Source organism: Maylandia zebra, linkage group LG8 (genome assembly GCF_041146795.1).
Source record: "Maylandia zebra isolate NMK-2024a linkage group LG8, Mzebra_GT3a, whole genome shotgun sequence".
NCBI classification, from domain to species: domain Eukaryota; kingdom Metazoa; phylum Chordata; class Actinopteri; order Cichliformes; family Cichlidae; genus Maylandia; species Maylandia zebra.
In genome coordinates, this window is record NC_135174.1 from 14,336,093 (window position 1) to 14,346,499 (window position 10,407).

General features: G+C 43.4%; 1 protein-coding gene and 1 long non-coding RNA gene across 2 annotated transcripts; one reads left to right on the forward strand and one right to left on the reverse strand.

Annotated features, from left to right (window-relative positions):
- Positions 1 to 4,500: 4,500 nt before the first annotated feature.
- LOC143412317 (carbonic anhydrase 4-like) lies at positions 4,501 to 7,623 on the forward strand. Its single transcript, XM_076887452.1, has 9 exons — positions 4,501 to 4,609; positions 4,906 to 4,978; positions 5,061 to 5,087; positions 5,176 to 5,346; positions 5,570 to 5,718; positions 5,850 to 5,945; positions 6,185 to 6,263; positions 6,386 to 6,549; positions 6,663 to 7,623. Exons 2-9 carry the CDS (start codon positions 4,906 to 4,908, stop codon positions 6,846 to 6,848), a joined length of 945 nt encoding a protein of 314 aa, XP_076743567.1. The 5' UTR covers positions 4,501 to 4,609; the 3' UTR covers positions 6,849 to 7,623.
- A 120-nt stretch (positions 7,624 to 7,743) lies between these two features.
- On the reverse strand, positions 7,744 to 8,285 carry LOC143419840 (uncharacterized). The gene is made up of 2 exons (XR_013099861.1): positions 7,994 to 8,285; positions 7,744 to 7,912 (listed from the first exon to the last, which is right to left on the reverse strand). It is a non-coding gene; the product is annotated as an uncharacterized LOC143419840 (long non-coding RNA).
- Between the last annotated feature and the right edge of the window lie 2,122 nt (positions 8,286 to 10,407).

Below are 10,407 nucleotides of genomic sequence, written 5' to 3' on the forward strand. Positions count from 1 at the left end.
ACTAAATCCCAATTTCAAGAGTCAGATGTTTTAGTTCAAAATGCATTTTTTAAAATCTGTTTTTATTTCTCATGACCATTGCTACACACGGACAGTGCCTATTCCATCTGAAAACAGTTCTGTTGTTTCATATTTGTAGATGTGATAAACTTGTGCAACCAATGAATGATCAAAAGGGGGGAGTGGAAAATGCTGAGATTTGGCTCTTGTCTGTGCCAAGCTTACCTGGCTAAATGGAAGGTTTCCTGGTTTTATGTTTTGTCTACTTATAATCTTTTAATACAGGAAATACTCAACAATACAAGGAATGAATGTTCCGACTGTATCCTTTTTGCATTGTTTTTTCATTTAGGGGAATAATGACAATAGTCTTTTTTTATTCAATCAAGCCCGTAGTTTGTTTTTTGTTTTTTTAAACAAAGGACTTCCTTTATGCTAAAACCCAAGATCAAATTAAGCATGAGTAATACTGAATTTTCATAAGATGTTCTTTTGATCTCATCAAAATGTAAAACTGAACAACTTAGCATGAACAACAGTCTAAATTTCTAGACTTCCCCTCTGCCTTGCTTCCTCCAGATTTCTTGTGAGGAAGATAAATGAAAAATGTAACATTTAAAGACACATCAACCACCTGTGAATTTTCAAAATCAAGTGTTAGAGGTACTTCAGTCATGTTAACTTCAGTGCATGCTTCAGAAATATATAGGGTCTCTGACAAGTGCTTGCCCATAAATTAAAGAGATAATCTGTGACCATAACTTGTGTCTATAAATAATTCTTTGCTGGTTATTCTTAATCTATAAAGCCACTAAGAATGTGATGGACTGTACTGTTATTTGACCTCTTAGCAAAGACAAAGTTGAACAAGTTGTTCAAGGGATCTTGAAAACACAGATATACATGATATATTTGGTATTCACAAAAAGTTCAGAATGCACGCAGATCCCCAAGTGTTTAATGGACTGCAATAAATTAGTTTGTGAAACACTTGAGCAGGCAGCATTTGCAAAGGTTAGCTGGTCACTTCCTCCAAAAACATCCATATATGCTTCCATATATGAGCAAACATACAAAAAACACACGGGCAGTGATTAAGGCAGCTGAGTGTTGCGGCTTTAAATGATGCATTTAACACTGACTCGTAATCTCACAACACCCTGGCAACAAAACGCTGAAGTTTAAATCTGATATTTTGATGTATCAAAACTACAAACATTGTTCCCTTCAATGAATAGAACAAGTCATAATTTCCAGCACGGGTCGAAACATGCTTAATCCAACAAAAGCTGAAAGAAGCCACATCATATTCTATGACGCTGAAATGGGCAATGAGCCATTAAAATATCATAAACTCAAAACACACCCAGAAACTGGATATATATAAAATTAAAAACAAAAAACAGTAGCTTCAGGATTTATTAGAACAACCATCATAGATGATATCAGAGTTGTGAGCAGAAACATATATGCTGGCTTCATGCCACCATGAAAAGCTGGTCAAGATACATAAAATGTGTAAGACCACCAAAAGAACCTACATTGCTGATGGGACTGTCTGCACTGGACAATTGAACAATGGAAGAAGGTGGCTTGAGCTGATGAATCAGGTTTTGCTTTCTAACATCCCCGTCCCACCAATTATGAAATAATTATTAACACAAGGCATAACTGTGAACTGAATGGCTTTGATTAGTCTTGACAGAAGAGTGAAGCTATGACAAACAGGCTGCTGTGGTTCCTGGTTACATGTATGCAGGAAATATCAGCGTCACATGTGTTCACTAAAAACCGGTTGTGGGAAATTTGAAAAACTGAAAAAAAAAACCAACATTCCATTTTAATGACAGCAACGACTCTCAATCAGATGCTGCTGTCTTCCTGTTACTGATTTGGATGGGTGATAACACACTCGAACTGTCTATCAATACGTCTATCGTATTGCAAAGCTTTGTGTGTTCAACCAGCTTCCCAGGATCTTTCAAGAAGAAGAAACTGTAGCAGAGATCTAAGATTACTTGTTAGTGTAATTACCCACATAGCATTCTGGTTAGTTGCAATGTTTGTCATTTAATTAAAACAAAAATGTTGGCATTGAAAACACTATTGATGGATCGCTACTCAAAACCCAAGCTGTCACCTGCACTTAACTGTCATGCATTCACACCTATCACCTTTCAAGAAAAACACAAAAGAAAAAACAAAAGTCATGCAGATCAACATAGGAAAGCATAAATGCTCCTGAATGATGGAAAGCATGCTGTCTGTAATTGTCTACTGGGTGTCTAGGAACAGTCCTACCAAGGCAAAGACTGATATGTTGTTTTAGCAGTGAGTCGCATTAAATCGTCTTATTATTCATGAATCGACACAATCACACGAAAACACAAATAGAACATGATTTAAAAAAAAAACCCGATGATAAAACAATCTCCCTCTTTGTCAAACGGTTTTCATTCTTGTTCACTGCACAGTTCCACCCCCGTTCTCTGCGGCCTGCTGGAGCAGGGGGCTAGGAGGAGGAGTTGGCCGTCCGACTGCGGTCTGGAGTGTGGAGCCTCCCTGCTGCTGCGGAGTCGGGGCGGTCTGCCTCTCCCCACCGAAGGGAAAAGGGTAACACCACCTGGGTCTAGGTGCAGTTCCCCCCTCCGGGGGCAAGGGTACCTAGACTCGGTTCGTAGAGTACGCTTGGGGAGTGTGATCGTGTGTACAGCGTCTCTTTATGTTTGTCTCCACGTTGGTTGAGTGTGGAGTAAGTGCATATGAGAGCATGAGGGTGGGAATGGATGTTTGTATCTGTGTGTGCCTGTATGTCTGTGTCTATATGTCAGGTTGGGTATCAGACGCCACCTCTCTGGGGACATCTCAGGCCCTCCAAGGTTTGGAGGCCTATCTCCCCCCACCACCACTTCCCCTGCCAGTGGCGGACTTGTGTCTGGGGATGGGCGCCCAGGTACACACCGGCTCACTCCTTGGTGGCTGCTTATCGGGGCCTGGAGCCTGGGGCTCGCTCGGGCCACTTCGGAGGTGGGGTGCCCCCGGCCTCACGGCCTGGGGCTCGGTCACTCAAGCACAGCTGGCTGCCGGCGGAGCTCACGGGCGCGTCACTGCAACCCCCCCTGGCTTCTGCTCCGCGGCTGCTGAGTGAGCCCTCATCTGGGACTCTCCTCAGCTCTTACTGGGACAGTGGCGCAGCTGCCCCTCTGTTGGTCTTCCTTGGTCTCTTGTGTTCTGGGGGCCTCTGGATGTCTGGAGTTTTGATCTCCTCCATACCTGCTTCATGCCCTGGAGGACGGGGCTGTGCCCCCCCCCTCTAGCAGATCATTACATGAAGGAACCTTTAAAAAAAAAAACAAGCGCGTCCATGCTCACAGGTGTACACACGGGTGATCACACCCACAAACGACACCCTTTTTGGCTCCTACCTCAAAGCACACTGTGTTCTGTTGATCTTATGTGCTGCACAATAATGTTTAATATTTAGTATTTACTGTCATATTCCCATATATCATTGTGATGTTGTTTATTCTATTACTCTTGTTCTCTTCTGCTGGTTTTCTTTTTTCTTTCTCAACAGGTGATCCAGGTGATCGATATATGCAATTTTTTTTCTTTTTCTTTTTTTTCCGCTCATTCTGTTGGTTTTTGTTTTTTGCCCTTCTCCCCCGTCCCTCTTCTCAGCTGTTTCTCTTTCCCTCTTTCTTTCTCCCCTTCTTTCCCCCAGTCAAGTCTGTCCCGTATTCAGCAAGTGAAAATAAAATAAACAATAAAAGGTGAATCAAATGGACCATTACGGCAAGGCTGGGATGGTCAATTTGGTAAAGTAAATCCGTTGGGCATCTTTCTTTGCCTTTAGACAACAATTCTGATGGCAAAAGAGCCAAACGGGACAGGCAAAAAAACAAAAAAAACAAAACAAAAACAAAACAGTTCCTGATTGTGTAAAACAATAAATGAAAAAAGTGAGATCATTAATCATCACGACACAGTATTAAGGCCACATTAAGAAAAACGATCATTTTGATCATTTTGAGATTGAAGTCGAAACTATTTTGAAGAAAAAGTTTGCTGTACCCTTTACAAAATGCCTTGTTTGGATTAAATTTATCAGCCGTCTTGTTATAAAACATGCATCATATTTATTGCACGAGGCTGTAATAACCTTTACGTAACCTTTCTGTCCAAAGTTGTGTGTTTTTTCCGTCTGCCCAAGGTGCAGTTTTCTTCATATTTTCACCTTTTTATAATGACACCTACACTTTGTCAATGTGCCAAAAGAAAAAGTATTTATTTTCTTGTTACGCAAACCGATTCTGAAGTGCGATTCCGCTTTGTCTTGAAATAACGAGTGTAATCTAGAATTACGACTTTAAACTCGAAATTTCGACTTTATTCTCAAAATGATCGATAATGTATTTTTTTTTCTTAATGTCGCATTAATACTCCGTTGTACTTCCGCGAAATTATTGCGGAGAGATAAAGACCAACTCACATGTTACATGGAGGCGGTGTCCAGCCAGCAGCAGGATGCACTGAGGGAATAAAAAGAGGGAGGGTGAGGTGAGCTGCATCTGAAAACAGGCTGAACGGAGGCACAGGTGCATCAAAGGTAAGACACTGTGCTGCTCAGGTGAAGTGGCTACAGTTAGAAACCTGCATTTGTTGCATTCTTTTCTCTATTAACTGCAGCATTTGAAATTTTAGCATTAGTTAATTTTTAGAATTGAATGGTGAAAGTTTTTATATAGGTAAATTTGTCATTCCATACAGCAACATGTTAATTCATAAATTCATTCATTTATTTCTGTGTTTTACATTTTTTCAAAGTATTTTAATTTAATTTAATGTAGTTTTTTTTTTAAAATATGTGCGATTCTAAACAATGTGGCTTTTTGCTCTTTTCAGATGGAGTGGTTTAAAGTTGTTGCGTTTGTTGTGTGCGTCCTACCCACCGCTCACTGCGCATCGGACTCTATAGGTATGTATTCACTTAAGAGCTTTTTGTCTACATAAGGGAATCTGAATGTCCTGTTTTAACCCCATCTTTTTTTTTTATCTAGCCTGGTGTTATCATCTCCCATCCTGCAGTAAGTACCCAATATCTCCATTATCTATTCCATGTTGCCCACTGGGTGACCGCTCTCCGGTGACTTTATGTGCCCTTTCTGCTTATAGATGACACAACCTGGCCAAGAATTTCCCCCCAGTATTGCAGCGGCAGCCGACAGTCACCCATTAACATCGTCTCAGCATCAGCCACACCGAACGACAAACTGACTGAATTCACTTTTTTCAAGTATGACAACACCTCCGCAATGACATCCATAGAAAATACTGGCGACACAGGTAAACACCGGGTGTAAGGCCACAAAAGTGTCATCTCGTGTTTTTTAGATAATAATAATAGTAATAATAATTTGAAAAAGAAAAAAAAGACAACATGTCTTACTTGGATTTCAGCGCCCCCCTCTTCTCTACAATTAAACTGCCTTGGACCTGAACATTTCCTCTTACTTCTTTCAGGTTAGGTGTAACTTCACCATGTTTTTGTTTTTCCTCCTTCTTCCAGTCAAAGTGACCCTTAAGAGCGGAGTTAAGATTTCAGGAGGGGACCTGTCCGAGCAATACGACAGCCTGCAGTTTCACTTGCACTGGGGTAATGGCTCCTCTGTGCCCGGCGCAGAGCATACAGTAGATGGAAAGCGCTATCCTATGGAGGTACAGATTTTTTTAACGTTTATTTTGTACATTTATCTTGTACATGTTAAATTGTAAAAATAAATAAATAAATAAAATAAACAAACAAACAAACATCTGTATGATCTTTATGAATTTATGAATTTTCCCAGCTGCATATTGTGAACAGCAAGTCATCCTACAATGGGAATACAAGTCTAGCCGTCAAAGACTCCACCGGACTCGCAGCTCTTGGTTTCTTCATTGAGGTGAGAGAAGCAGCGCACGAGATGATGCAATGCCTGCTGTGTTATTCTGTTTTGGAATCACTGCATTGTCATTGTTGTGTGTGCCTGTGTGTGTGTGTGTGTGTGTGTGTGTGTGTGTGTGTGTGTGTGTGTGTGTGTGTGTGTGTGTGTGTGTGTTTGGGGTGGTGGTGGGGGGTTGTTGGTATACTGTTTACACATCTTAGATGGGTATGACAATGTAAAATAAACTTTTTTTGCAGGTAATGCCAGGTAACTCAACTGGCCAGCCACAAAGCTGGCGCAATTTGACCTCTTACTTGGCCAACATCACACAAAAAGGTAACATTTTTGGTAACCCCCCCCCACACACACACACACCAAAAAAACCCAACAACCTCCTCTCCTGTTTCTGCCTCTAAATTCTGTAATTTATAGTTCCTTCATGTTGTTTCTGTCCTCAGGCCAGAAAGTTTCCATTGCAGCCGGGTTTTCCTTGGACGACCTGCTCGTTGGTGTGGATCGCACTAAGTATTACCGCTACCTCGGATCCTTGACAACGCCAACTTGTAATGAGGCGGTGGTCTGGACCGTTTTTAAGGAACCAATTAAAGTCAGTAAAGATCTGGTAGGTGTTATTTCATTTCTTCCTTGTGTCTCCTAATTGTCATTGTTGCAAGCACCAATGCCCTGATAGTGGTTCATGGAGTTAACTGGAAACAAAAAATGTCTCATGACCAGATTGACCTCTTCAGCACCACACTGCACTTCAACGACAGCATGTCACCACTCATGACAAACGTCTACAGAAGCCTGCAGCCTGCACAGAAAGTCTGGACTCAGAGCATCAAGGCCTCTGCCTCCACAACCTGCTTCTCCCTGGGCCTGCTGCTTCTCAGTCTTACATTGGGCTGGAGTTGGAGCTAAAATAGAAAGAGGACATTGTCAACAAACGTGCCTCCCTTCAGCACATGCGTTCTTTCCCTATTTAATTAAAACAGGCTTTTGCTGATTTCTAATGTAGCTCTTTATGTTTCACATAATCACGAAAAGTGCGAAGAATAATTTATTAAGGTGAGGGCTACTTATCTCTGCTATTCTTGATTATGGCTACCTGCTACAAAGCTTTAACCTGTTTAAAGATTTGCATTTGTATGTCTGCACCTCATGCTTGCACCTCAAGTTTACTTTAAGCAATGACATGCACAAGTTTTCATTTTGCGAGGCCAACACGGTCTGAACAATTGAGGCATGTTCCACGTCCGCGTTGAGCTGCCAAGCTACACTTGACAAAGAGATGCACCTGCAGTGTAGTTCTGGTAGTTATGAAATCCAGCATTATAAGAATGTGACACGTGAAGATATGCCTTGATGTTGGCATGTGCACATAGTTTAGTTTACCAAACGGTGATTGAAGGATCAGGGGACTGTCTTGTCCTTGTTATTTTTTGTATTTATTTTAAACTATTGTAAACTTTATTTTGGCTAAATCGGTGCAGCCACTATTGCAGTTGAAGTGGAAAATGGAAAAAGAAAACATGCTGATTCTTTTATGAAGGCTTTGTGTGTAACTTTCCCAGAGAATAACTTATCAGTGATGCACATTGTTTGTCTTTAGTACTGAACTGTATTGCTTGAACATGAAGAAAACTGTCACTTTCCTGGTCTTATTAAAAGACAATTAAAATTATTCATGACTGTTTTTGCAGTTTTACTGTCTTTTTTAATTCTTGGAAGTTTCTAGAACTTTTGAAATGATACTGTCACGGTCTGGCTGGCAGACCGTGGGGAGATGGGGAAATAGGACCCAAACGCCGGACTCTTCAGTGCAACAGTGTTTATTTACAAGGTGGTGAAGTAAACAACAATAAATCCCCAGTTTCCCAGACTCCCGTGTAGTGTCTTCTTCCCAAAAGTCCCCGTGTAGTGCTCTCTGCCCCAGTGTCCCTGCACTCCCCGTGCTCACTGCTCCTTCTCGTCCCACACTCCTCCTGAGGGGAAAACAATAGAGGCAGCCGTTAACACTTATCCCAGCAGGCATACACTCACACTTGACTTGTTTGAAGACTGACGTGTAGTCAAACGCAATAATCCAGCGTCGGTGGAAGCTCCATCGCTCATCTAAATAGCTCCCCCGACGAGCCCAGATGAGGAGCAGGTGTGCGGCCAGGACTTCGGGTGTGGCCAGCCCTCAAGTTAGACCACGCCCCCAGGGCTGAAGGTGCCTGTAACTTGGCCACAGCAGAAAGGCAAAACACACACACACACATACCTGCCTACATACAGATGTGCATAGGGGCAGTGCAGACAACACACCAAATAATAATAATAATAATAATAACAACAATAACAATAATAGTCACAGTCCCCACTGCCCACGGACCCCGAGTCCCCAGAGCCGGGTCCGTGACAGATACATAGCTGGGTGGAGTCCTCATCTGCATTTGCTACTGTCATGGTCCTGGGTCGTGCGACCCAGTGTTTTGTGTTTAGTCTATTTTGATGTTTATTGTTTGTTTAGGTTCAATAAGTTATTCCAGCTCATTTGTAATTATATTACCCTTGTATTAAGCCTCCCTTGCCCTTCATGTGTTTATGTCTGTGTGTCTTGTGTTGTCAAGTTCATGCTGTCGCTTCTGTCATCTTCCCCTGTACTCCGTCTCCCTGGTTCGTGCGTCTACCTGTCATGAGTCATGTCTGCATGGTTATGTTTAGTTCATGTCATGTCTAATCTCCATGTTTCCTGTTTTACTTTGAAAGTCTGTATTCAATGTCAGTGTATTTAGTTTCACCTCTTCTGTCCTGTCGTTAGGTTCATGTGTGTCAGCTGTGCTCCCATGTGTGGCCACTTCCCCTGATCATCCCTCATGTGTATTTAGTCTCTGTGTTTCATGTAGTCTGTGTCGTGTCGTCTGTGTTCTCACCTCCATGTTTTCACGGTCAGTCCTTTCAGTGATCATCTTAGTCTCTGAGTTTTCTTAGTTTGTCACAGTATTAGTTTTCCCAGTTTAGTTATAGTCTAGTCACGCTATCCCTGCGTTGTTTGTACACTTTGTCTTCAGCCATAATAAAGGCTCGCTTTCTGTTAAGTTCACTCCCGTCTACTCACTTGTGTACGCACCTGGGTCCATTACACACACCACCGCACGGCCTGTCTCTGCATACCGTGACAGTACGACGCGACCATGCCCAGCGACACAAGAACAGGAGATCATCCGGACAGTGGAGTCGCTATGCGGCAAGTGGCTGCAGTGTTCCAGAGAGGAGGAACGGAAAGAGTTAGTCCGCCAAGTAGGGGTATGCGTGTCCGTATTCCCTTGGTTATGGGAGGCACTGCATCCCCTCATCATTGACTTTCTCGTCTCCTCTATACAACTCCGCCTGCAACAGCAGCTGTCCTGTGTGCGTGAGCCGTCGCCAGAGCCATGCGGTAGCTCTGTTTCCCCGCTGCCTCGTGAGCCAGAAGCAGTCAGAGTTGGTATGGTGAGGCTCACCGCCGACACACCCTCGGCTCACGCTCCATCGGCTTCCGCCTCCTCGCCACCGCCTGACTGCACTACGCGGCTCAAGGAGATGCCAGCTGCTATTGACTTCGGTGAGGAGGAGCGGCAGCAGGTATTACGGGCGTATCGGGAGGACGAGCTCCATTGGAAGCCCTGGCTCATCCCCGAGGAGGAGTTCTCGCCAACCGCCCCGCCTCGCACCTGCCGCCCCGCCCTCGCCGCCTCGATCGGACTACTCGTGTCCTGCTGCCTTTCTAGCACGGATGTGGTTGGAGGACGAGGAGCCGGTCGCCATGGAAAGTCAGGTTTTGTCCACAGCCGCTTCAAGGAGAAAGCGGCGTTCTCGCCTCCGTCGCGCACCGCTACGTCCCGTCTTGCCGCATCCATGAACCAGTTAACAATCCTAACAGCAATAAAGATGACTGTGTCCTCAGCGTCATGACTTCTGAACCTGAATGTTGCACTGATGCAAACAATAACTGTCTTGTTCTAGAGTTGTTTAACCCTGGTACAGCAAGCTTTGAGCAGACAATGTCTGAACCTGGTACTACGATCAACAGTTCTAATGTTGCCGTTGATGAAAATGTGTCTGTATCCGCCGGCACTAACCTAGCACCCAGCTCTACAGGGGTTTTTAGCGCAGTACAGGACGGATTGTCTGTAAAGTGCAACGCTGGGATAACCAACCCACCATTATTTGCAGCCACCAATCATTGTACTTCTGTACTGTGTCTTCCTACCAAGTCAAAGGGTTTTTCTGAGTTAACTAGTGATGAGGACGTTAAGTCTCACACAGTGAACCTGCAGTCGGTGGGTTTTTCTGAAATAATGAAAGATGCTGGGAGTAAAGGTTCAGACTCAAAGTATTCTGTATCGACTTCCGGTTTGGAAAGCTACAAGATAGCAGCATAGGAGAACGTGTACCTGACGCCTTAATTAAAAATAGCCCATAGAGACCCGATTTCGTAAAGATTCTTATTAAA